At 38.8% G+C, this 27,773-nt stretch overlaps 2 protein-coding genes across 3 annotated transcripts in view; both read left to right on the top strand.

Moving 5' to 3' along the window:
* Positions 1-17,434: 17,434 nt before the first annotated feature.
* LOC148094053 (disintegrin and metalloproteinase domain-containing protein 21-like) overlaps positions 17,435-27,773 on the top strand; it is a 36,162-nt gene continuing 25,823 nt past the window's right edge. For both annotated transcript variants that reach the window (XR_015714012.1, XM_087814008.1), the window contains exon 1: positions 17,435-17,618. The gene's annotated coding sequence lies outside the window, so the exon portion shown is untranslated. The remainder of the gene's footprint in view (positions 17,619-27,773) is intronic.
* LOC148094057 (disintegrin and metalloproteinase domain-containing protein 20-like) lies at positions 25,490-27,721 on the top strand. The gene has a single exon (XM_087828837.1). It carries the CDS (start codon positions 25,490-25,492, stop codon positions 27,719-27,721), a length of 2,232 nt encoding a protein of 743 aa, XP_087684963.1.

Here is a 27,773-nt window from a genome sequence, read left to right as displayed (position 1 = left end):
TCTAGGTCGCTACCTGAATCGTGTATCCTGGGTTGCAGCTTCTTATGCTCATATAAATGCTCTTTACTCTTTACCTCAGTCTGAAATTAATTTGGGTTTACAGTAGCAAGATTAAAATGGGTTGCTTAGTCTCAAAATTTAGAAGTCTCAAACGCAAAAAAACTAAATATGGCATGAGAATGACATCCCCTTTTCCATAGGACTGGGAGAGAAAGAGTGCCTAATATAAAAGCCTTAGAGCCCGGTCAGGCGTGGCTCAGCGGTTAAGCCTCAACCTAGGATCCAGGCGATCAGGGTTCGATTCCCGGTCAGGGCACATGCCCGGGTTGCGGGCTGCAGCCGATCAATAACTCTCTCATCATTGATGTTTCTGTCTCTCTCTCTCCCTCTCCTTTCCTCTCTCTGAAATCAATAAAGATATTTTTAAAAAATAAATAAATAAAATAAAAGCCTTAGAAAGTTAAACAAGAAATGCCTTCTTGTGGACTTGTTTCCAGGTCTGGACCTTGAGCTTGTTTATGAATAACAGCAGCAATAGTAGCAGCAACACCTAATATTTATTGAGCATTAAATATGTACCAGGTATTCTGCTACGTACTGTACATACGTTACCTCAATCTTCTCACATGAAGTGATTATTACATTTTACAGATGAATTTAAAAGGTGAGGCATAAAGAGATTAGATAACTTTACAAAAGGTCAATTAGTCTTCTCAAAGAAAAGACACTAAGCCAGGATGTTTGGTTCCAAATGTAAGTTTTAAACCATTTTGCTATACTGTATCTTTGTAGAAAATATGAACAACTGCTTTACAAAAAAAAGTCTTTGGGCTGGCTGTGAATAAGAAATGGTAGGACAATTGTTGTAGGACAGTTCCCAAGGGTAGTACATTGCAGAGGAAGAATTGGTCATTCTGGAGTTCTGTCACCTTAGTTGGGGTCTCTACTGCCTACTTTCAGGCCAGGGAAGAAAACCCTTCATTTCATTCAGATTCTTGTCTATTAAATCTAAAAGTTAAAAAGTAGACCATTGTTTAATAATCTGTTATTCCACAAATAATAACTTTGAGCATAATTAAAATGAAACAAAACAGTCCACTAACACAAATGATAATAGCCACTTGTTGAGTTATGACTACCAGATTGACAAACACCCTATTTTCCCCCTATTTAACTGTAGGCCTTTTCTATCCCAAGATAATCTTATAATTTCCCCTAGACATCAATCCAACTCTACAGAACACGCAACCCACTATTTATTTATTTTGTGATAAAATAAACATAACATTAAGTCAAACTGTATTAGACACACAACTCGCTGTTTGTTTAGTAGTAAAATATATGTAACATAAAATTTAACATTTTAACCATTTTTAAGTGTGACATTAATTCAGTGGCATAAAGTACATTCATAACGTTGTGTCACCATCACCACTATACATATCCAGAACTTTTTTATCATACCAAATAAAAACTCTGTACCCATTAAAGAATAACTCCTCACTCCTCCTTCCTCTAGCCCGAGAACTTCTATTATACAGTACTTTCTGTTTCACGCTTGCCTATTCCACATACTTCATGTAAGAGGAATCATACTATTTTGTTCTTTTGTCTTGCTTATTTCCCTTTGTACAATGCCTCCCAGGTTCATCCTTATTGTAACACATAGCTGAATTATTTCATTCCTTTTAAAGACTGAATAATAATCCATTGTACATATATACATTTTGTTTATCTAGTCATCTGTCAATGTGCATTTGACTGTGTTCACACTTTGGCTGTTGTGAATAATGCGGCTGCCTTAACACTGGTGCACAAGTATGTGCTTAAGTCCGGGAAGATGTGAGCCCTCAAACTTTCTTTCTTTTCAAGACTGTGCTGGCTATTAGGTCCTTTGAGTTTTCACATGAATTTTAGGATGGGGTTTTCTATTTCTGCAAAAAGGCTGATGAAATTTTGACAGAAATTGCATTGAGCCTGCAGGTTGCTTTGGATAGTATTGCTTCCTTAACATTACTAATTTTCCAATCCATGAATGTCAGATGTATTTCCACTTATTTTTGTCTTTAATTTCTTTCAGCCAAATTTTGTACTTTTCAAAGTATAAGTTATTGTCTCCTTGGTTAAACTTACTTACAGTATAAGTATTTTATTCTTTTTGATGCTATCGTTAATGGAATTTCTTACTTAATTTCCTTTCCAGATTGTTCATTATTAATGTATAAAAACTTAACTGATTTTGTTTTGATTTTGCATCCTGCAACTTTGCTGAATTTATTATTAATTCTAACAGGTTTTTTGGTACTTTTTTGTTTTGGTGTAGATTCTTTAGCTTTCTACATATAAAGATCATGCCTTCTGCAAATAGAGACAATTTCACTTCTTCCTTTCCAATTCGAATGCATTTTCTTTTTCTTGCCTAACTATTCTGACTAGAACTTCCAATACCATGTTAAACAAAAGTCGTGAAAGCAGACATTCTTGTTTGTTCCTGATCTTAGAAGAAAAACTTTCATTCCTACATCATTGAGTACATTAGCTGTAGATTCTTTGTATATGGCCTTTATCATGTTGAGGAAGTTTCCTTCTATTAGTAGTTTGCTGACTGTTTTTAACATGGAAAGGCGTTACATTTTCTCAAATACTATCTCTGTATCTGCTGAGATAATCATGTGCTTTTTTTCTTCATTCTATTAATATGTTTTATTACATCGATTGATTTTCTTAAATTTCTTTGCATTCCTAGAACAAACCCCAGTTTGTCACGGCACACAATCCACTTAATATGCTGCTGAGTTAAAACCATGTAGCTGTAGGATCAGCCTAGCTTTCTGTATAAAAGCAATTTCTGGATCATGACCACAGAAAGAAGGACCCGAGTAGAACCCAGCAGCTTCACTGAGTTGATGAGATGGGAATCAAAGTTTGGGGAGGTTGGGTTGCTAGAAATTACACGGTAAAGTTCTGGAAAGGAGGGAGTTAGACGGAAAAAAAGGGCTCCAGGTACCTACATGTGTCTTTACCCAGTACTAGGCCATGCATATGTTGAGTGAAACTCTACAAGGCTGGTCAACAACAAAAAAACAAGCAGGAATTTGTATGTTGAATAATTCTCAGAGCTCACACAAGGCAGGGAGACCTTCAAGTTCTGACAAGCCAGAATGGAAATCCTCAATGATTCACTTGGAAATTCAGTTGACATCCACTTAGAACATACCTCATGTATAGGGTTGAACTGTCCCTGAAGTGAATGCTACTTCAGAAGCACCCTAGAAAAGCTTACAAAGGGGCCTTAAAGAAATCAAACTCACCTGCAAGTTACTTAACTGCCTGCCAAAACAAAGATCAACAATTTAACATTAACCATGTTAATGAATGAAAATAAAATGCAGATATTCAACGACATAATATTCACAGCCTCCAGAATCTAATTAAAAATTACTAACATGCTGTCCTGGCTGGGTAGCTCAGTTGGTTAGAGTGCTGACCCGATACGCCAGGTTGTGGGTTCAATCCCAGGTCAGGGCACATACAAGAATCAACCAATGAATGCGTAAATAAGTGGAACAACAAAGTGATGTTTCTCTCTCTCACCCTCTCTCTTTTCCTCTCTATCTCTAAAATCAGTAAACAGATTTTAAAATTGTTTTAATTAACATGCTGAGAAGCAAGAAAACATGACCCATAGTCAACAGAAAAGCTGCTCAATAGAAACAGAACCAGAAATAACACAGGATGAAATTAGCAGATGAGGATGTTTGAAAGACTATTACAACTAGGCGAAAATAATTAAAGAAAGTCAAACGTAATGAAAAAATGGAAGATTTGTTTTTCATCTTTAATCCATTTTGAGTGGATTTTGTGTATGGTGTGAGATAGTAGTTTGGCTTCATTTTTCTGCATGTGGCTGTCCAGTTTTCCCATCACCACTTGTTGAAGAGACTATCCTTTCCCCATTGCATATTCTTAGCTCCTTTCTCATAAACTGACCATACATGCATGAGTTTATTTCTGGACTCTGTCTTCTGCTGCACTGATCTATGTATGAAAATGAAAGATTTAAAAAGTAAATAAAACATACACTTGAAAACTCATTCTGAAAAGAAAAATACACCAAATGTGATTAACATCAGATTTAACACCACAGCAGAAAAGGTAAGTAAACTTTAAGAAACCGTAGTAAAAATGAATTCGGTAAAGTATCAGGATACAAAATAAATATCCAGAAATCAGTTGCATTTTTATACCTTAATAATGAACTATCAGAAAGGGAAACTAAGAAAACAATCCCATTTACAATTGCATCCAAAGAAAAAAATACCAAGAAATAAATTTAACCAAGGATGTAAAAGACCTGTACTAGGAAAATTATAAGACACTGAAAAAAGAAATTGAAGAAGATACAAATAAGTGGAAGCATGGAGAGGAAGAATTAGCATCATTAAAGTGTCCATACTACCCAGAGCAATCTATAGGTTCAATGCAATTTCTATCAAGATATCAATGGTGTATTTCACAGTTCTAGAACAAATATTCCAAAAATTTATATGGAACCACAAAATATCCTGAGTAGCTACAGCAATGTTGAGAAAGAAGAAAAAAGTTGGATGAATCATGCTACCTGGCATTAACCTATACTACAAGGCCACAGTAATCAAAACAGCATGGTATTGACATAAAAACAGGCATACAGATCAACAGAACAGAGAGCCCAGAAATAAACCCACACCTATATGGTCAATTAATATTTGACAAAGGAGGTAAAAATATACAAGGGGGTAAAGACAAATAAATGGTGCTGGGAAAATTGGACAGATACGTGCAAAAAAATGAAACTAGACCACCTTCTTACACCATACACAAAAATGAACTAAAAATGGATTAAAGACTTAAATGTTACATTTGAAACCTTAAGGATCCTAGAAAAAAACACAAGCAGTAAAACCTATGGCAATATTTTTTCTGGGCAAAGGAAACAAAAAAATAAACAAATGGGACTACGTCAAACTAAAAAGTTTTTTGCACAACAAAGGAAACAATCAACAACATGAAAAGACATCCACTGAATGGGAGAACATATTCACCAATGATACATCTGATAAGGGATTAATACCCAAAATTTATAAAGAACTTATAAAACTCAACACCAAAAAAACAAACAATCCAATTAAAAAGTGGGCAAAGGGTCTGAAGAGACACTTCTCCAAAGAAGACACAGAGATGGCAAATAGACATGAAAAGATGCTTCAGGTCACAAATCATCAGAGAAATGCAAATTAAAATCACAATGAGATATCACCTCACACCGGTCAGAATAACTATCATCAAAAAACCAACAAACAACAAGTGTTGGCAAGGATGTAGAGGAAAGGGTACCCTCACGCACTCCTGGTGGGAATGCAGACTGGTGCAGCCACTGTGGAAAGCAGTATGGAGTTACTTCAAAAAATTGAAAATGGCCTGGCCGGGCTTGGCTCAGTGGTTGAGTATCAACCCAGGACGCAGGAGATTGTGGTTCGATTCACAGTTAGGGCACATGCCCAGGTTGTGGGCATGATCCCCAGTGGGGGCATGCAAGAGGCAGCCGAACAATGACAACTCTCTCATCATTGATGTTTCCCTCTCTCTCTCCATCTCCCTTCTTCCTTCTTTTCCCTGAAATCTGTGAAGATATATTAAAAAAAAAAAAAGAAAGAAAGAAAATTACAAATGAAACTGCCTTATAACCCAGTGATTCTACTTCAGGGAATATATCTGAAGAAACCCAAAACACTAATTCAGAAGAAAAAATGCAACCCTATGTTCACTGCAGTGTTATTTACAATAGCCAAGATTTGGAAGCAGCCCAAGTGTCCATCAGCAGATGACTACATAAAAAAGCTGTGGTACAATTACACAATGGAGTACTACTCATCCATAAAAAAGAAGGAAATCTTACCCTTTCCAACAGCATGGATGGACCTGGAGAGCATTAGTAAAATAAGCCAGGCAGAGAAAGACAAGCACCATATGATATCCCTCATATGCGGAATCTAATGAACAAAATAAGCTAACAAACAAAATAGAAACAGACTCATAGATAGAGAACTGACTGACAGCTGTCAGAAGGAAGGGGAGTTGTGGGGCTGAGTGAAAAGGGTGAAGGGATTAAGCAAAAAGAAAGAGAAAAAGAAAAAAAAAATCCACATAGACACAGACAATAGTATGGTGACTACCAGAGGGAAAGGGGGTAGGGGAGGTAGAAGAGGGTGAAGGGGGGATAAATGGTGATGGAAGGAGACTTGATTTCGGGTGATGAACATAAAATACAATATACAGATGATATGTTATAGAACTGTACACCTGAAACCTGTATAATTTTATTAACCAATGTCACCTCAATAAATTCAATTTCAAAAGTAATAAAGAAGTAAATTCAATTAAAAAAAGTTAAAAGAACAACATAGTAACATATGCAATAATAATAGCAAGTGGTTTAATATATATGTTACTGGAGTTCCAGAAGGAGAAGGAGAAGAAAAAGGAAAACAGTAAAAATACTTGAAGAAACTGGCTCAAATCTCATGAAAAATATAAACAAATACATCTAAGAAGCTCAACAAACTCCAATCAGGATAAACACAAAAGGAACCAATGACAAATCATATCATAATCGCATTGCTCAAAACCAGGTATAAAGAAAAAATATCAAAAGTAGTCAGAGGAAGAAAGGACACATTACATACAAGGAGTAAAGATAAGAATGACAACGGACTTCTCAAAAACTAGGCAAGCCAAAAGTCAATAAAACATAATCTTTAAAATGCTAAAAGAAAAATACAAGTCAAGTTAGAATTCTATATCCACTGAATATAGCCTTCAAAAAGTAAGGTAAAATAAATACTTTTTCACAAGAACAAAAGCTGGGAGAATTTGTTGCAAACAGATCTACACTATGAAAAATGTTGAAAAAAAAATTCTTCAGACGTAAGAAAAATAATATTGAATAAAAATATGGGTCTATATGAAGGAATGAATATCACCAGAAGTCATAAATAAATGGGTAAAATACAAGCTAAAATTTAAAGGATAGACACAGATATACTAAGCAGTTGGACTTTCCCGATTAATATAATAAAAAGTAGATTTCAGAATAAGGAATATTACAAGGGATAAAAAGGAACGTTTGCTAATGAAAAAGGATTCAATTTATCAAGAAGACATTAAAACGCTAAATATGAGTGCATCCACTAACAGAACTTGAATATCAATGGAACACACAAACATGAGAAAAGGGCATATAAAAAATGACAGATGCAAATTTCAACACTTCTCTCTCAGTACTTGATAGACAAAGTACAGAAAAATCCGTAAAAATATAAAACACTTGAACAACACTAAAAACCAACTTGACTTAATTTACCTTTTACAGAACAAACTCAACAACTATAGAATAAGCATTCTTTTCTAGTGCACAGGTCATGTTCACAAAGATTGACCGATGGCTGATCCATAAAGTAAGTCTCAGTGAATTTCAAGAGGGAACTGAATGAGAAGCCAGCAAAAAATAATTGTATTAGTTTTTTGGGTTGCCATAACAAAATACCACAGACTGGATGGTTTAAACAACAGCAATTCTGTTCTGGAAGACTAGAATGCCCAACATCAAGGTATCTGCAAGGTAAGTTTCATTCTGAGGCTTCTTCTCTTGACTAGTAGGAGGCCACCATCTCACTGTGTGTTAATGATTTCTTTGTGCCTGTGGGTCTCTTCCTATAAGGGCAGTGATTCCATAAGATTAGGGCCCCACTCTTATAACTTCAGTGAACCTTAACTACTTTTGTAAGGGCCCTATCTCCAAATACAGTCACATCAGGGGTTAGGGCTCCAACATATTAATTTGGGGAAGACACCATTTGAAAGTCCCTAAATGTTTGGAAAACAAATAACCTATTAGTTAAAGATAAAATTATATGGGATAGAAAAGATTTTAGCTAAATAACAATGAAATCATAATATATTAAAAATTGTAGGATGCGGCCAAAGCAGCATTTAGAGGAAAATTTACAACTCTAAATTCTCATGAAAGAAAGGAAATAAAAAGGCATAATATTAATTATCTAAATTTCTATCTTAAGAAACTAGAAAAAGAGGAGTAAATTCAATCCAAGGGGAGTAGAAGTTAGGAAATAGTAAAATAAGTACAGAATCAATAAATAGAAAAAAATTTAACAGAGCCAAAAGACTATTCTTTGAAAAGATTAATAGAGTTGATGAATGGCTGGCAAGACTAATCCAGAAAAATAAAATTTACAAATTACCAGTATCAGGAATACAAAATAGATTTTCACTAGAATGGCTAAAATACACATATTTCACTGACATTGCTTGTTTAATTATCTCTTTACTTCAACAAAAGAATCAGTTCCAATTATGAACAAAACTGCTATAAACAGCCATGTACAAATAAATGTTTGTTCATTTAAAAAAATCTTGGTCCGGCTGGATGTGGAGGAGGAAGCCGATCAATGACTCTCATCATTGATGTGTCCATCTCTCTCTCTCCCTCTCCCTTCTTCTCTCTGAAATCAATAAAAATATACTTAATTTAAAAAAAAATTGTACTCCTGTGCCCATACACTACCTAGTACATAAACAAACCTTGGTTGGTGCCAAATGACTATTAATGCCATAAGAAATAACAGGAATTCCTGACATTTCTATTTCTGTGCAAATCTAACAAGGTTAAAAATGTCTCTGTGAGCCGCTAGCAGGCTTTTCCATAATCCAAAAAAAGGACATTAAAAAAGGGGAGGTGGGGCAGGAGAATATAAAAGAGGAAGCCCAATGTCCTTAAAATTCCTATGACACAGGTTACCCTATCTTTTCTACATGACTCAACTCTTGCCCCACTAAAATCTATTCTCTACACAACAGCAGTAATGACAGGCGGCATTTAAGCTCTGTAAATTAATTAAGTGATTACCTTTTGGTAAAATGCTTAGAAAAGTGCCTGGTAGAGTCAACACTATAAAAGTATTTGTAAAACAAAACAAAAAAACATTTAATTTTTTCAACTCTATGAGTAGGTTCTATTAATACTCCCATTTTTTTGGCTTAAAAAAATTAAAGCATAGAGAAGTGAGGTAACTTGCCCAATGCCACAGAGCTAGTAACTCAGACATTGTAGCTTTTATTTACTATGCTCTGCTGCTCACTGCACTTGTATTAAAATTCAATTCTTTTGTATCCACAGAGCCTGGCACAGAAACTTGCCCTACAGTTGTTGCTCAATAATATGTCTGGATTGAAAGAATGATTCAGTGATTCTAATGAGTGAATCCAGAGATTAAATGACTAGGCATCTTTAGACCCAAAACTATTATATATTCCCTGGAGAAACTCTCTGATCCAAAGATGAAATATGTCACTTGTCATTTTGTTACCTCTCCCAAAAGCCAGTAAGAAATATGCATTGACAAATAAAGGCAGCAAGAGGAAAATCTTTCACCTCAAAGGAACAAAAAGATGGTGCAACAATAAAAAAAATGTATTATGCCCACGGTCAGTCAGTGCCTGCCCATCCCACTGCTTCATCTGATGGGGGCAACAAGTATGGCCTACCAAAGATGTTTCAGGCAGTACGTGCCAGGATGTACACCGGGGCCTCTTCTTATTGCTCCTCAACTTCTCTTTCAAATATCTAAGTAGACATTCTTATTTTCTCATCCCAGAATAAGCCCTTGTTCAAGCACTGAATGTAAATGCCTGGCCTCTACTACATCATGTCTCTGCTCCCTTGCTTTTGAAATGTTTCAGTCTCTTCATTTTTGCCTCATGGTACAATATGTACCCTCTCCACTGCCCTCTTTTCAACTTTCTCTTACTCTACCTCTTCTTGCCCAACATATAGTAAACTGCACAATGTCTATTCATTGCATGAATATACTTTAGTTTTGTGCAAGGGGAAAATGACATTATCTGTTTCCAAAATATTTCCTAAAGGTATTTAATATTTTCTTGGGTCTTTTGCCTGAAATGGTTAATTGACTTTGACTCTTCAAGGAACACAACATACCTGATGAAGATCCATAGCTCTTTCATTATTCTACCTTTTGAAGGTACTTAACACATGCCTACCATCCTTATCCTCCTATTGAACTGCAATATTCCTAAAAATAAGGATCACATTTTAATGTTTTATTCTAGAATCCATGATTTCTAATCATAATGTAATAAACACTAAATGAAGATTTTTAAAAAGAGCTTCCCACCCAGCCGGGCGTGGCTCAGCGGTTGAGCGTCGACCTAGGATCCAGGCGATCAGGGTTTGATTCCCGGTCAGGGCACATGCCTGGGTTGCGGGCTCGATCCCCAGTCGGTGGCATGCAGGAAGCAGCCGATCATGACTCTCATCATTGATGTTTCTACCTCTCTCCCTCCCTCTCCTTTCCTCTCTGAAATCAATAAAGATATATTTAAAAAAAACACACACAAAGAAAAAAACCAGCTTCCCTTAATTTCTGAGTCTCCTGAGACCAACAGTTTGTTCTGATTCATAATCTAAGTATAAATTTTTTCCTCAATAAATAATTTTGCTTTTATTCAAATACAGTAATTGGCTACTTTGCTGCCTAGTCACATGGCTTTACAAAATGTTTCTACAGTTGAGCATCTATCAGCTTACCTTTCTACTTCTTCAAAGTAATTCCTAGATATTTAACACTTTATTGTTATACTAAAGGAGTGTCTTTGAAAAAAATCTTAATAAGATTGATCCTTGCCCTGGCCGGTGTGGCTCAGTTGGCTGAGCATCATCCTATGCACCAAGAGGGCGCCGGTTTGATTCCAGTCAGGGCACATGCCTGAGTTTTGGTTTGATCCCAAGTGGGGGGCCTGCATGAGGCAGGTGATCAATGTTTCTTATCAATGTTTCTCCCTCTCTCCATTTCCCTTTCTCTCTCTCTCAAATCAATAAAAACATGAAAAAAATAAATAAAAAGACCGATCCTTAAGCAATCTTTAGAGACTTGTACCATATACTCTTCTCTCTATGTGGTTTCCCATCTATTCCATCTCCTTGTTTCTGGTATCTTAGTTTCCTATTCATTATAATATATTATGTCCAAGTTCATTCTTTCAGTCTTAAATTATATTTATTGGAGAACCCTGTTTGTGACTTTTTGAAAGCTGAAACAGACCACGTTACTGTTTTAATTTATTTAACAACATGCCTAGTCATTGAATAAACATTTGCTGACCACTTTATGTCATGTACCAGGCAAGGTGTTAGGAAAACAAGGGATGAAATATATATCCTTTGAATCAGAAGAGCTCAGAGTAAAGTAGAGGAAGGAGACACAGTAAGCAAGCAAATATAAAAATAAACACTGAGATAGGAATATGCACAGAGTCCTTTAGTAGCAAAAGGATAAAAATAAAACTTTCTATGATAGTTCAGAGCCTCGATTTTTAAGTCACACAGACCTGGATCCAGTTCTTAACTCTGCCACCTAAAGAGTTATATGACGTGAGGGCCAAGGCTTTCTCATTTGTATAATGGAATAATAACCATTTCATCTGTTCTTTGTTGGGAGTAGATGAGACAAAGTGCTTAGTGTGGCAGTACACGACAGGTACTCAACAAGAGGTGTATGATATTCTTAATAAGAGGAATATCTGACCTGGGTCAGGAAGGCTTCCTAGAGGCAGCGACTCCTGAATTCAGTCTTAACCACTGAATAGGAAGGGAAAGGAATCAAGATGGAATCTTAAAGAAAGGTTAAGTTTCACCCTGGCTGGTGTGGTTCAGTGGTTAGAGCGTCGGCCCATGCACCAAAGGGCCGCAGGTTCAATTCCCGGTCAAGGGCACATACCTGGGTTGCAGGTTCGATCCATAGCACTGCCAGTTGGGGTGGCATTCGGGAGGCAACCAATCGATGTGACTGTCTCACTTTGATCTCTTTCTCTCTCCCTTCTTCTTTCCCTCCCTTCCTCCCTTCCACTCTCTCTACAAATCAATGGAAAAAATATCCTCTGGTGAGGATTAACAAAAAACAAAAAAAGAAAGAAAGGTTAAGTTTCCACAGTAGCATTGAGAACTTTTCATAATCCATTCTCCACCTCTCTTAGCAACCTCGTCTCCCTTAACTCTCCTTCTACCCAGGCTGCTTGACTCACTAATTTATTTCCTTTTCTCTATTACTGCTTAGGCCATACTCATCCCTGTTCCTCACACTAGTCTAAAGCCTATCTATAAAACTAACATAAGTTCTATCTTCTTGGAATTGATCAGTCTGGCCCTTATCAATGCCTTCATTCTCTGAGCTTTTCAATGACAGAGTCAGATGAACACACTCCCCTACACACATCCTTTGCCCTCCCTCCCATTACATACATGCTGGTCATAGTCCATAACCATCGCACCGAGATTTCACTTTTTACATGAGAATGCCATGTCTCCATTGAAATGTAATTTCCAGGAGGGCTAGATTTCGTGTAATCAAGAGAAAATAGGGCAAGGATATAGCATTTTAGTCTCAGATCTATTGGGTACATGAAAGAACAGATCAGAAAACTGTGAGCAGCAGTCTCAGGGTTAAACACAAAGCATGTGATGGGTCTGTAGAGGCTTAAACGCTTGCCCTTAATGAGGTTTCTTGTTTTTAGGTTCTCACCTTGACATGCCCTCAGCTCTATCAACAGCAAACTATAAAAACTTTCCCCTGTGGATTGTGTAAGTCATTTAAGATGCCTCAAATCCTCTGGGGATAAGGCATGATATAATAAAATAAAGGTCAGGAGAAAAGTTGGAGTCAGCTCCTTAGACTTCGCTACTATACTGGGATGCAGCATATGAAATAGTAGAAGCAAGAGATCGGGGGTTAGCCCAGCCGGTGTGGCTCGGTGGTTGGGCATCAGCCTAGGAATCAAGAGGTCATGGTTCAATTCCCAGTCAGGGCACATGCCTGGGTTGCAGGCTCAATCCCCAGTATGGGGCATGCAGGAGGCAGCCGATCAATGATATTTCTCTCTCACCAATGTTTCTATCTCTCTAGTCCTCTCTCTAAAAATCAATAAAAACATATTTTTTTAAAAAGAGAGAGAGATCTGGGTTAAATTCCTGACTCCTGAAACGCAATGGCTTTAGAACTTGGTTAAACCCTTAACCTCTCTGGGATACAATTTCCTCATCTAATAATGTGGATTAATCACTTAACCACTCAAGGTTCCTGTGAAAGTTATATGAGTTTAATACATATATAAAGCAAATAGCAGAGTGCCAGAAAGATAACATTTGCTTAATTATTCATTATTAAAACATTAAACCAACCCATTTATCCTTTGCAACTCCTTTAAAGTAGAGAAAGGGAGATTTTTTTTCCCTCTTTAAAGGTGTATCAGGAGCAACTTGCTGACACCCACTGAGGCCTCAGTCCTGAACAAGGAGTCCTAATCCTAATACCCAATGTACAACAGAGTTGTATTTATGGCCAATCTCTGGGGGGGGGAAGCTAGATTAGATTCTTGTCATACTTCTTGTAGTAACTGAGTCTTTCCAACATTAAGAACTCTCAGTTTGATAAAGGAAAAAGTGGGAGGCTTAGAGAATTAATCAAGCTGGACTCCCATAAAAAGAAAAGAGATAAACAGTGTTCCATAAAGCATAAAAGGTAAACCTTTCAAACCCTTAAAGGCACTTGAGATTCTGACCACTGCCTTTGACAATTCTTTGAGCACCTATTGTCAAACCAAAGTGGCAGGAATCACAAAATAACAGGCGAAATAGGCCAAAGAATCCTGAACTCTTGGAAGTGGAAAAACCTACAAAGTTATCCGGCCTAAGTAAGCCTCTCCTTACAAAGTTGAGGAAGTTGGTACAGGAGAGAAGCCAAATTGCATGCCAAGCTTCTCTTTGTCTCCCCAAATTGTTCTAATTTTCCTAAGACTTCATTATTTCCTTTAAAGTAACCAAGATCAGACGGTTCATCTGCCTTGCAAAATGGATCCAAACACTGGGAATATTTAAGACTCTTGCCCCTGACACAACACTGCTGCCAAAAAGAAAGGAAAGGTATGTACATATTTGCAGTTACCTGATTAAACTATCAAGTCCTTGCATAGGAAGTTGTACACAAACAGTGACAATACTACCTACAAACAGAAATGAGAACTAGAGGCTTTTCATAGTTCTACAGAAAGATCTCTATGGGACTACCAAAATCACTGGAAGTTTCTAGTGGTGGTAACTTACTTCTTGCTTGTTTATCTGCATGATGACACAGGGAAGAAAAGCAAACTAGACTGAGAGACTTCTTAGGAGTACCAGCTCTGGGAGGTGATAAACAGAAACTTGATACCTTTTCTTGTTAATTGAAGCACCCAAACTTCAAATGACGGATTTAATCTAAGTGCAATCCAAAATTTGTGGCTCTACTCTCTAAAGTTCATCAACTTATATGAGTATGACATGAACACACTTAAGAAATTTAAAGAAGTCACCCGGTGAATAAATCCATTCATTTTGAGGGTTTTTGTTTGCTTGTTTTTGTGTTTTTTAAATATGTTTTTATTGATTTTAGAGAGAGAAGAAGGGAGAGGGAGAGAGAGAAACATCAATGATGAGAGAGTCATAGATTGGCTGTGTCCGGCATGCCCCCCACTGGGGATGGAGCCCACAACCCGGGCATGTGCCCTGACCAAGAATCGAACGCTGACCTCCTGGTTCATGGCTCGACCACTGAGCCACACCAGCCATTCATTTTGAATAAATGTACGTATAATACAGAAATTAAAACACTTTTGAGTGAAATATATTAGCTAAATATAATTATTATTCTTAATTAGTCCCTTGAAGTTTGTCCAAACTCCAATGATTCAGAAAAAAATGCTAACATTAGGAACTTTAGGTCTGCAAGATCAACATGGAATTTTAGTGAATGGTGAACTAAACATTAAGCAACACTGTTAGGCAAATACCAAAAAAAGGTGAAGCAATACTATACTGAACTTTAAAAATATTTAGTGACTGGAACATGCAAGATCATTTCAGAGTTCTGCTCTGCTCCAGTCAGGAGATACTGAAAATACTGTTGGATACCACAGCCCAAGGTCTATGTCAAAGTACGTTAAATTCCTAACAGACAAGAATCAAACCTCAAATCACATCACAAGACAACAAGTATAATAACTACAGGTATTTAGGCTATAGAAGGAAGAGACAAAACAGGAGGAGGACAACTCGATGCCTTTAAATACAGGGGGTCCCAAAAAAATGTGTACAAACTTTAACAGCTGATAGCTGAATTTTGAAAATGAAATGTAAATAAACATTGCTTTTATAATTATTCAAAGTGTGTGTATACATTTTTGGGGGGGACACCCTATATTTGCAGGGAAATCAGAAAAGGAACTACCATTGTTTTAATGGGCCCTTAGGAGAAGAACAAGTACCAATGAATGAAAAACAGATTTTGGTTTAATAATAATTTTCCATGTTAGCTTCAAAGACAATAAATATTGAGAGTGAAAGGAGAATACAGAACGGGAAAAGTGAACCTAAGAAACAGGCATAAGAGCTTTTGACAAAAGTTTAGGAGCTCATACGGCGCATGACACTAAACCATACAGATTAGCAATGAATTATATTGATAAGTCAACTTCCAATTTTTTATAACCAGAAAGAAGGCAAAGTATGAATGATTCTGAAAGCCATATTTTGTGGAGAATAATCTAAGTGGTGGTCAAGCTACTGCAAAATTCCAGGTGAGAAAATATCATTGGACTGTTCTAGGTAGTGGTGATGGGAACAGAAAGGAGTGGAAGGCTCACAGAAACATTTCAGAGATTGCGCTCTTGGTACTTGATGACTTATTGGAGACTCTCAGGATAACAGTATTGAGTGGGATTTACTGTGTTATTAACAGTAACAACAGTAATAGTAAATACTTACATAGTGCTAACCCTGTGTTCCAAATGTTTTACATAGTTTAATTGATTTCATTCTCATAACCCTATGAAGTGTATTCTATTATGCACATTTTACGGAAGAGAAACTAAGGTTTCCATCAGTCAAACTGAACAGAGAATAAATATCAAAGAACCTACATTATCCCACAGCTAAAACTCTGAATCCATACACTACACAGGTGTAAAGGAAACGCAACGAAATTTGAGGCAGGCAGCATGCAGTAACAGTAACAGGCTCAGTGAGTGAAGAACATCAGAGGGAAGAGGGCTGTAGGTGTGAGAATTTGGCAGTATCAGAATCAGAGAACCATGATCCATGTCAAGAAACAGAAAATCGTTGGCGCTCCAGAAGCATGATGCGCTTGTTTAAAAAAGAAAAACAAAACAAACACACACAAAAACAAAACAAACACACACAAAAACACCAACACATAAAACACCCGCATTAAATCTAAATTCCTAGAGACAGGGCCTAGTAATTTTATTTTAAAAGCAAAACCCCAAACGCCTGAGTAATTAATTCTGAGGCAGAACCAGGTTTAGGAACTTCTGTAATAGATCTCTAAGGTCTCTTTATAATTTAAAATTCTAGATGACACGAAATGAATTTCCCAGAAGTGAACAGCGGGAGGGAGGGATACTAGCACCAAGAAAACGGCTGTGCATTTTACAGTCTACACCGTTTATGCTCCCATTTTTACTATACAGTCCTCTCATAGAACAGGTATAGCCCAGGCAATGGGAGGAGAGGTGTGTTGTTCATGGTGTGCTGACTAAAAAGCAGGCTTTCCCCCAGGATTTTCTGGTACCATTCGCAGAAAGAAACCCGTCCTGACTATAATAGAGGCGGTAATCAATTGAAAAAATGAGATGGATTCCTCAGGTCCATGTCTGGCTAACAGTGGGTACCAATATATTCTTCTACGTGCTCAAAAGCATCGCAGGTAACCTCTAGGTTGGGGCCTGTCTGCTCTGAGGCCAAAAAATCTGGCTTAGCAGAAAAGGTGTCTGCTCTGCAAGCACACCTCAGTACGCCGCTCCCAAAGATGACCAGGACCTGTTCCGGACGTACCTGAGGGTCCTCTGGTAAGATTGATCTCTTCCTCTATGACCAAATAATCCACTCTTCCGTTCATGTTTTACTACCTGCCTGGTTTCCCACTTGGTCCACTAAGGCTCTCACAGGTGAAGGTGAATCAATCTCAGCAGGGCGCCTAAAACACCGCACTTTCAGTTTCAGCGGCCCCTAGACCGGAAGAGGAAGCCGGGAACGCTGGGAGCGCCAGGAATGCTGGGAATTGTGGTTCCGGTGGGGGGCGCGTTGCGACGTCTTCGCCGGCCGTCCGGCCTAGTGTGAGGTGAGCAAAGAGCTAGTTACTGTTGAGGTTGGGGACGGAGGGAAGGTAAAGGTAAGAGGCGTAAGTAAATTCAGTGTGGAGGAACATGAAAACTAAGACCTCCTGCTACTTCAGGAAATCTCCACAATGAAAAGGGAAAAAGAAGAACTGTGTTATTCAGTACGCACTAAACCAGACTGGGCTGGGCGTCTCCGGCAATCTGCTCTTAGGACTCAAAGACAGAAACCTCACCCTTTTATGTAGCCAGGCCGATACAGTGCACGTTTTCACGTAGGAGGACTTCCAACAACACCGTTTGCTATACCACCTTTGGTAAGTCACCTTTTGGGTGGCCATTATCCAGAGTGAAAAATAAAACTTTTCTATCTCTATGGCAAGCAGGCCCTTACAGCTTGGAGCAAGGCCCCTATCGACATATAAAAGGGGCAGTGGAAGGATTTATGATTACAAGTTCGCTCAAGAAGATACCTTAAGAAAAGGGGTAAAGTTCTCTTTCTTCTAGTAAAAGAGAAAATGCAATCTTAAAAAAAAAAAAAAAAAATCCTTGCAATAAGACTAGTGGGTGAACTGTGACTTCAGCCGGGCCTTCCAGACCCTGAAGGTGGAATTCCAAAACAGGGCTTGAAGGAAGCTTAAGGGGTCAAAATCTGACAAGCCTTAAGGGCCAAGAAGGTGATTTAAATGTGGGAACAACCTGGAGTTAGACCACAGCAGTTAGCGGGGACTCTGGGGGACTGAACAGTGCAGTTCCAATTAAGGCATTCGAATTCAGATTAAATAATTAAAACAGAAGCTACAGTGTTTACCAAAGAAAGAAAGAAAGAGGTGGATTCCTCAGGAAGGCCTTTTATTTGCTAATCCTGAGAGAAGTTAATAGGAAACAGTGGAAAAGAAAACGAGATAATGTTAGAAGGCTTGATCTCAAGTTTCGATTTTATCTTCTTCCAGTTGTCGAGCTTTGAGCAGGTAACATAATTGTCTCCCTTGTTTCCCCATCTGAAAAAGGGCATAATCATAGATCTTTAAAAGGTTGTTGAAAGGATTAAGTGAGATGAAATTTTAAAGCTTGCGCCTCAACTTCAAACTCAGATCCCTACCACCCTCACTTCCAACCCTCCTCAACATAAGTTGGTTGAATGAGTGAATAAAATGATCATAATAAAACATGGAGTATGATAAATTAAAAAAGTATGGTATAAGTAAGAGACGCTGGAATACTGAGAGGGAAGAGATAAAATAGAAATAGGAAAGGGAAATCAAGGAAGTTATCAATGAAGAAATTTGGAGGGGAAAAAAGTTTCTTGGGGACTACTGGGGGAAATCACTAGCCTGTACCTAGGAAGATTACCTTTCTCACCTGAGCACACAGCTTTAAGAGAAACACGTAGGACAGTAAAAGGAAGAGTCACCAGTTATTTGCTCAGGAAACTATGTTCAGGAAATGCTGGTAATAAGTGGGGTGACAGATTAGGCATGTAAATTGACTTTATATCTTAATGTAAGTATAGTTTTTTAACAATGAGGAAACTTTAATATGTATGAAGAAAGAAGACAGGATATATGGATTTCTGCTCAGAGAGAACAATTCAGAAAAATGATGGAATCAGGATAGTAATGGGTGGGGGTGTTTAGAGAATAGCAAATACAACAGAGCCTATGAGTAGAAAAAGCATGACTTGGTAGGTGATGACACTGAAAAAATCGGCTACAAACAGATGATGGAGGAACACTATGGCAGAAATATTCACTTAATTCTATATGCAATAGGCTAAGATGGAAGTTTATTTCTCTTGTATTAAAAAACTCTGGAAATCCATAGTTCAGGCCTCATATCAAGGCTCCTTAGTCACTGAGGCCCAGGTTCCTTCCAGCTTTCTGTCCTCTCTCCAGCCCCCTCCCCAGAGTGTGGCCTTTGCTTCATGGTCCAAAATGGGTTTTGGAACTCCCACCCTCATCTTCACACTCCAAGAAAGTAGTGAAGAAAAGGCAAAGAAAGTTTCACTCCATACTTTTATGGAGACCTCTTGGAAGTTTCATACACTTCTTATATCTCAGCCAGAAATCTGGTCTTACGGTTATACTTAACCGTAAGGGGGGCCTAGGATATGTCATATTTTAGTGAGATAGAAATGTGCCAACTGAAAGAAACCAGGATTACTATTATAAGTAAAAGGTGAGAATGGATATTGGTAGTCTGACACACAAAGCGACAGTCTGAACTAGCCTTTCTACTTAAGGCCTTATGACTTTGAGGTATGTAAAAAGTATGAATCTTGGTTACTTCAGCCTACTGTTTTTACAAGATTAGTGGAAACTTTGCCTCACAGCTTGAGGGACTTTATTCACAACTTGCTCTATTTTTGCATATTTCGTGTCATGTAGTCACTTTTTCTTCCCAATCTCCTGTTTGCTCCTACCCCCTCCTACTTCAATATTTTATTGAAAACACTGACAGCCAGGTGTATCATAATCAATGCCTAAGTTATGACCTAGTGATTATGCCCCAATAGTGGCACCTAAAAATAAGTGATAATCCGCTATACATACATGTGCTACTCTCCAATTGGGGTTGCATACTACATCAAAGTTAGAAAAGTAGGTCGCCCCATGTATTTCATGTTCTGTAAGAAGCAATGAAGTATCATGAGGAATAGTGAATCACCATCCCCAATATTTCCATAGACCAAATCAATTTATAGCAGCTGCAACATTGGGCCAGTTATACATATCCACCTAATCCCACCCATTTCATATACATAACATATGCATGTGGACCTCTAGAGTATTATGGTTACAAATGCTATGCAGGATGCTGTTTATGACCACTGCATTCTCTATTACATGTGTCTCATTATTGTACATTTGAAAGCTGTCAAGAGAATAGGTCTTAGAAGTTCTCATCACAAGAAAAAGTTTTTAACTATGTATGGTGAAGGGTGTTAACTAAATTTATTGTGGTGGTCATTTCTCAATATATACATATATGAAATAATTATATTGTACAACTAAAACTAATAGGATGTTATATGTTAATTATGTGTCAATAAAACCCAAAAACACACACACGCAAAAGACAAAAACTAAAAAAGAATGTGTATACTTTTATTTTTCTACTTTAAATTTTTAAAATATTGACTTCACATTTTGTGATAATATACTTTCAAGGTCCATTTCTTTTTTATTTTATTTATTTTTCAGTTACAGGTGTATTTTGCTCTTGTTGGGTAGAGAATTCTGTGTATCTCTGTTGGTCCAATTGGTTCAAGTCCTAGTACCTTATCAATACTCTGCCTCATTATATCAAATATTTATAGTGGTATGTTGAACATCCAACTATTTTTATAAATCTGTATTTTCCCTTTCAATTCTGTCAATGTTTGCCTCACATATTCTGGAACTCGGGTGCTTGTGACATATATGTTTATAATTATTATATCTTCTTGGTGAATTTACCCTTTTATAAGTACATAATGTCCTACTTTATCTCTTTGTACAGGTTTTCCCTTACCATTTGAATATATTTAAAACAGTTGTTTTATAGCCTTTGTCTAGTAAGTCTGATGCCTGTGCTCCACTGGGGATGGTTTCTGTCAGCTTAGTTTGTTCCTTCAAATGAGCCACGGTTTACTGTAGTTTTGTATGTGTTGTGATTTTTTAGTTGTTGAAAACTGGATATTTTATTAAAATGTGGTAACTCCGGAAATTATTTTCATCCTTCCTAGTGATGCTTTTTAAAAATTTGATTGTTGCCCTGTGTAGTGTGGCTCAGTTGGTTGGTGCATCATCCCGTGGACCAAAGGGTCATGGGTTTGATTCCAGGTCAGGGCACATACCCAAGTTGTGGGTTCAATCTCCCGGTCAGGGCCTATACGAGAGGCAACAGATCAATGTTTCCCTCTCACACCGATGTTTCTCTTTCTCCCTCTCCCTTCCTCTTTCTAGAATCGAAGAAAAACATATCCTTGGGTATAGATTAAAAAAAATTTGTTGAAAGTCACTGGAGACTTTTTCAAACAAAAGTTTCAAAGACTGCTCAGGGTTATGGGTGCTCTCTGAAGACTGTTCCTTTAGCTCGTCTTGAGCTTATATGTTCACAGAGGTTCCCATGAATTCCTGAAGCAATTTGAAGATGGCTCATTCCTTTTTGTTGTTGTTGTTAATCCTCTCCTGAGGGTATTTTTTCCATCTACTTCTAGAGAGAGTGGAAGGAAGGGAGGGAAGGGGAGAGGGAGGGAGAGAAACATCGATGTGAGAGAGACACATCAATTAGTTGCCTCCTGCATGTGCCTGGACCAGGGCCAGGGATGGACCCTGCAACCCAGGTATATTCCCTTGAAGGGGAATTGAACCCATAACCCTTTGATATGCTGGCCTACGCTCCAACCACTGAGCCACACCAGCCAGGGCAAAGATGGCTTATTCTTGATTGGGCCTTTTCTTGGTTGCTGGAAACATTTATTTTTTCCCCTGATCTCCTATAAATTTGGTTCAGATAGTTTCTAGTTGTTTTTCTTCAGTTTTACTGTGGCGGAAGGAGAGCTTGGAGCTTCCTAGTCTGTCATTTTACTGATGTCACTCTCAGTACAAAACTTTTAAAAGTTGTATGATTTACACTGACCAGGTGGCTCAGTTGATTGCAGCGTCATCGTATCCATGGAAAGGTTGCCGGGTGTGTACAGGAGGTAGCTGATCAGTCTCTCTCTCTGTCTCTTCCTCTCTCTCTAAAATCAATGAACATATCTTCAGGTGAGGATAAATAAGTAAATAAAATCTGTATGATTTCACAAAACAACACAGAGTAGTTCATTAAAACCCACAAATTGTTTCAAGACTGCCACTTAGCAAAACATGGTCCTGTTTCATTTATCACCATAGGGAATGGTATGAATTACAACTATTGCAAAATCCATCGAATTACCTCTCATTTTCATATATATCCAAACCTCTTTCTTTTTTCTTTCTGTAATAGTAGAGCCTAATTCTACCATAAGTACACCTTTGCTTATAAAATATTAATTTATATTCTGGTCCGTGATATTCTTAAGAATCTTACTGACTCTAAAACCATGATTTGTTTAAAATCTCATGCAGTTTTTCAATTGGAAAAATACATGAATCAGCGTCCAATTGTCTCCACATCCTAACTCTCATATTGAATACCCCCACACTTACCACCCTCCTTCCTCCTCCCAAAATACCCACATTACCCTCCCTTAAGCAGGAGATAATATAAGTTGGTACAAGTGTTGACAGGTGAGATGCAAAAGAAAAATTCACAAAGACTTTTTTCTGACTTTCGGTTTTTTAATAAAATGAAGAAGAATTTTGAAAGGGTAAACATACACACATGATTACTCAAAACTAACTCATTTCTGATTTCTCCATGTATGGGAACAATCCTCTTCAGACCATTCAGATAGCCTATGCATTTGGTCAACATATTGTGTAGTAGCTTTCCTGGCTATACTTTTTCTACAGCCTGAATGCTAAAAGCAGCTTAATTATCTTTCAAACATTACCATCCTTGTATCACCCCTGTCCTCACAAATACCCTCCCAATAAACATAAAGGAAAAATGGGTAACTTACTATCACTCTGTCCCAAATGGCCGAACTTTCTTTTCTGTTCCATTTTTCCAAAAATACATATCTGATGTTTGAGTTCATCAGTTTTTCTAATCCTTACCAATACAGTTAGTTCTATTCATTTTTATACCATTCACAGTACTTTTTGTTCTTAAAATTATCTTTTTTTTAATCATGGCCAGTTCATCTCAGGCTGAGGTCAAGGCATGCTTATAACTTTGCAAATGTTCCATATTGCACTGATATTGAAAAAAATCTTCCAGTGCTGCATAAAACATTTAAACATTTAAATATTAATGTGTGAGTTACTCTTCCCAACTGAAAGATATGATCCATAAGAGAAGAAAATAGGTGCCTGGCTCGTCATCCCATGAACCAGAAGGTCATGGTTTGGTTCCCAATCAGGGCACATGCCCAGGGTTGTGGGCTCGATTCCCAGTAAGGGGGTGTGCAGGAAGCAGCCAATCAATGTTTCTTCTCTCTCATTGATGTTTCTGTCTCTCTCTCTAGCTCCCTTCCTCTCTCTGAAATCAATGAAAAATATATATATATAAAAGAAAAAGAAAACAGATGAGATAAGTTCTTCTTGGTAACTTCCCTATATGGACTTGAGTACATTCACATGCAATTCAATGTTGAAATGATTTTTGAAAAGGTAAAGAAGATGGTGCGTGAGATAAGTTAATGATGTGTTTCTTCAGACTGGGTCAAAAAGAGGCTGAAGTCAGAACTTTTATACAAAATTAACTTCCTGAGGCATACTTAGCATTGCAATAAAATACACAGATTTTAAGGGTGCAGCCTGATGGATTTTGATTTGTAACCACAAGCCTGTCTTAGTCTGTTTGGGCTGCTATAACAAAATGCCATAGAGAGCAAGGGGGCTTCTAAACAAGAGAAGTTTACTTCTCACAGTTCAGGAGGCAGGGAAGTCCAAGTCCTAGGCACCAGCAGATTCAGTGTGTGGTGAAAACTACTTTCTGGTTCATAGATGGCACCTTCTTCCTGTAACCACACAAGGCAGGCAGAAGGGGTGAGGGATCCCTCTGAGGTATCTTTTATAAAGGCACTAATCCCATTCCTGAGGGCCCTGCCCTCCTGACCTAATCACTTCCCAAAGGCCTCACCGCCTGATGCCTTCCCCCTAGGGGGTTAGGATTTCACCCTTTGAATTTGGGAGCTACACAAACATTCAATCTATAGCACACCCCCGTCAAGATACACAAGTTTTCCATCACTCCAGAAAGTTCCCTCCGTTCCCACGTCAGGAAACTACCACGTTAAATTCTATTCCCAGAACTGATTCTGGACTATTCTAAAACTTTATGGAAATTAAATCACATATTAACTTCCTTTGGTCTGATTTCTTTCTGTCGTCATCCTTCTCCTCCTCCTCATCATCATATCTGTGAGATACATCCATGTTCTTACACGTAACAGAACTTTCTTCTGATTTACTGGTTATTCCACTAATATACCCATTTTTTTATCCACTGCTGTATTAAGTGCTGGTGGTTCCAGGTGGTGGGATAAATTCATGAATAATGCTGCTATGAACATTCATGTGCAAGACTCAGTGAATAATTTCCTAGGGCTAGAATCGCCGGGACATAGGGTAGATGTAGGTTTCACTCTTCAAGAAACTATTAATATACGCCCTGAATTTCCTACTCATGACATTTCTTTACACTTTCTTTCGATAATTCGGCCCAAATGCATTCAGTTTTCATAAAGTGTGTGAGAATATATTTCTCTCCTCAAAATTCTTAGAGAGAGAAGCTTCCACTCTCCTCACCATGCTCTATTTTCATGTCATGTTGACGTATTATGTCCTCCAAGCTTAAGGCAAAAAGCCACCATGTGTCTTAAAACTGTCACAAAAGCACATCCCCTGTGGGCCAAGACCTGTAGCCCTGGAGACTACACAGGTGCAGGGAGGGCAGCGGAACAGCCGCCAGTGGGTCAGTAAGAGGAATGGAAACTGGGCCACCCAGCTCCTACTCCTTGGTTCCTGGTCCCATGTGTTCTGCGTAACAGATGTACAGCACCACATAGCGGTCTCTGATTTAACACAGACACTGCACGCCGAAGGAGGGCGCTCTGTCCGTCCAGAGTAGTGTTTCAGGGCTGGCATTTTGGCCATGTCTTCAGTAGGCTCTCTCACACACTACGAGGGGAGCTGCTACTAAAAATTTGATAAGCGATGCAGACTGTGTATTCCCTTGGGTGGGCCCGTTCCTGTACCTCATTCTCTCAAGGGTGAGTTCTCTGTTTTCACGCTCAGTCGTGTGGGATTCCGTTTTTAAAGATCACACATCTCACCAGGAAATCCACTTATTCTTCCCCTGGGTGTTTTCCAAGAGACCAAGGGACCTTTCAGTGCAGGCTCCCTGGATCCCTGAGCACAGCCTCCCCTAATGAATGCACCATTGTTATGTAATAGCTGCCCCCTCCCTGCTCCAACTCTCTGGGGGTGCCAGACCTCCAGTCTCTCTCTGCTGTCCTCCTGACTACACAGCTGGGAAAGGTGCTGTTGCAGGTTAGTCTTGCCTGCCTCCCACTTGCCTGCAGTTTCTTTGGTCACAGGCTGCCTCACTCATGGGGCCTGCCTGGGCCCAGGCCCACCTGACAGGTGATCTCTGGCTGCCTCTACTCTGGCTGCTCCTGTCCCAGGTCTGCTGCTCCCATGCCCTGCCAGGATGGCGCTTCACTTCCTCTGAAATTGTGATCCCCAGGAAGGTGTCCCACAGGGTGGGTGGAGCTGGGGTGCAAGACCAGCTGTCCTACAGGATTCACTTCAGGGACCGTAGGCATGTGGTTCACATGAAGGTCAAGAAGAACTTGCTGCCCAGACAGTTTCCTGTTATCACCGATAACGACCAAGGTGCCATGCAGGAGGACTACCCCTTTGTCCCTCGAGACTGCTACTACTACAGCTACCTGGAAGGAGTTCCCGGGTCCATGGGCACGCTGGACACCTGCCGTGGGGGTCTGCGTGGCATGCTGCAGGTGGATGACTTCACTTACGAAATCAAACCACTGGAGGATTCTTCCAAGTTTGAGCATGTGGTTTCTCTACTTGTGTCGGAAGAACAGTCAGCAGAGAATGAAAAGTGTAGGATTCAAGAAGAAGATGGTGATCTAGCATATGAAGAGGCAATGGTTGCTGAAAACCCTAGAGCTGTGCCCGTGTATTTGTGGTGGACCCATAAGCAATACGCGAAACTTCACTATACAGTTACTACCTCATTATACGTGAAGACCCGTAATATGACACAGGTAATAGAGAACGTGGTGATGATAAACAACATAATGCATACCATTTATTTTCAAAATCAACTAGTCATCGAAATACGCGTTATGTGCATATGGCAACATAGGGATCCTACGGAAGTTACCCGTCATCAGAATTCTTACAAACTTGTAGAACACTTTGGTTTGTGGAAATTTTGGGGGTTTTATTACCAAATTCCTCATGATACTTCATTGCTTCTTACAGGACATAAATTGGTCAAAGATATATATTTTGGCCACCACGATGGAGTATGCAACCCCAACTGGGGGGCAATGGGTGTATATGTAGCAAATTATCATATATTTTTAGCTGCCTCTATTTCAGCACATGCACTTGGTCATGGTTTGGGCATGGGACATGATGGAACTGGTTGTAGATGTTTTCGAAGGACCTTCTGTGTCATGGCTCCTACGCCAGGTCTTTTTGATATGTTTAGCAACTGTTCCTATGAACGATTCCAGTTTCGTCTGGCTATCTTCCCCAACTGTCTGGCTCATAAAAATGTACCATATGATAATTTTCCTTATATAGCCCCTCGTTGTGGTGACCAGATCATAAATGAGAAGGAAGAATGTGACTGTGGCACCTTTAGAGACTGTGCTAAAGATAAATGTTGCGAGACCAATTGTGCCCTCTCCCTTGGCAGTCAATGCAGTGGAGGAGGTTGCTGTTTGAATTGTAAACCTGCTAAACCTGGATGGATTTGTAGGGAGAGGTTTGGCATTTGTGATCTGGCAGAATACTGTGACGGGAAAACGGCTCTTTGTCCAGAAGATGTTTATATCCAGGATGGAACCCCGTGTTCAGGATTAGCCGTTTGTGTGAGCGGAAACTGTAGTGACCGTGATATGCAGTGTCAGGCCCTTTTTGGCTACCAAGTAAGAGATGGTTCACCAGCGTGCTATAAGCAATTGAATGCAGTAGGTGACCGATTTGGAAACTGTGGGTTGGTGAACGTCCTTTATGGAAAAAGAACTCAGAAATGTGAACCAGATGATGTTTTTTGCGGAATGTTGCACTGTCGTGATGTCCCAGAAGTACCTGGTGTAGGTGATCATAATACATTTCGTCGCCTAATAATAAAAGATGTTCAACAAGAAGTATGCTTTGGATTTGATCTACACCTTGGCTCAGAAGAACCAGCTCTCGGACTTGTAATGGATGGTGCAACATGTGGGCCAGGAAAATTTTGTGTGAAACAGAAGTGTACTTTTCATGCAGACATGGGTTATGATTGTGATGTCAAGACATGCAATTTCAGAGGGGTGTGCAACAATAAGAAACATTGTCACTGTCAACGAGGGTGGAATCCACCAGGATGTAACCAAACAGGACCAGGTGGTAGTGTGGACAGTGGCCCTGCACCTGACAGAGAACCAGGTGTTCGCGGCAAAATAAGTGTTAATGTAAACCACATCCTAGTTGCGCTCTTTATTCGATCAGCCCTTTTACTGCTTGCATTCATTTTGGGTTGGCTTACATACTTAACTGAAGATGATGATGAAAGTGATGATAAAAGAAGGGGTAAAAAGTAAACTGGGAAAGAAACAGAATCCCCTGAACTTTACTAAATGATAACTGGAACTT

This window comes from Miniopterus natalensis, chromosome 1 (genome assembly GCF_054644295.1).
Source record: "Miniopterus natalensis isolate mMinNat1 chromosome 1, mMinNat1.hap1, whole genome shotgun sequence".
NCBI classification, from domain to species: domain Eukaryota; kingdom Metazoa; phylum Chordata; class Mammalia; order Chiroptera; family Miniopteridae; genus Miniopterus; species Miniopterus natalensis.
The sequence above is the reverse complement of the archived record's forward strand: the minus strand, read 5'-3'. Positions and strand labels throughout refer to the sequence as shown.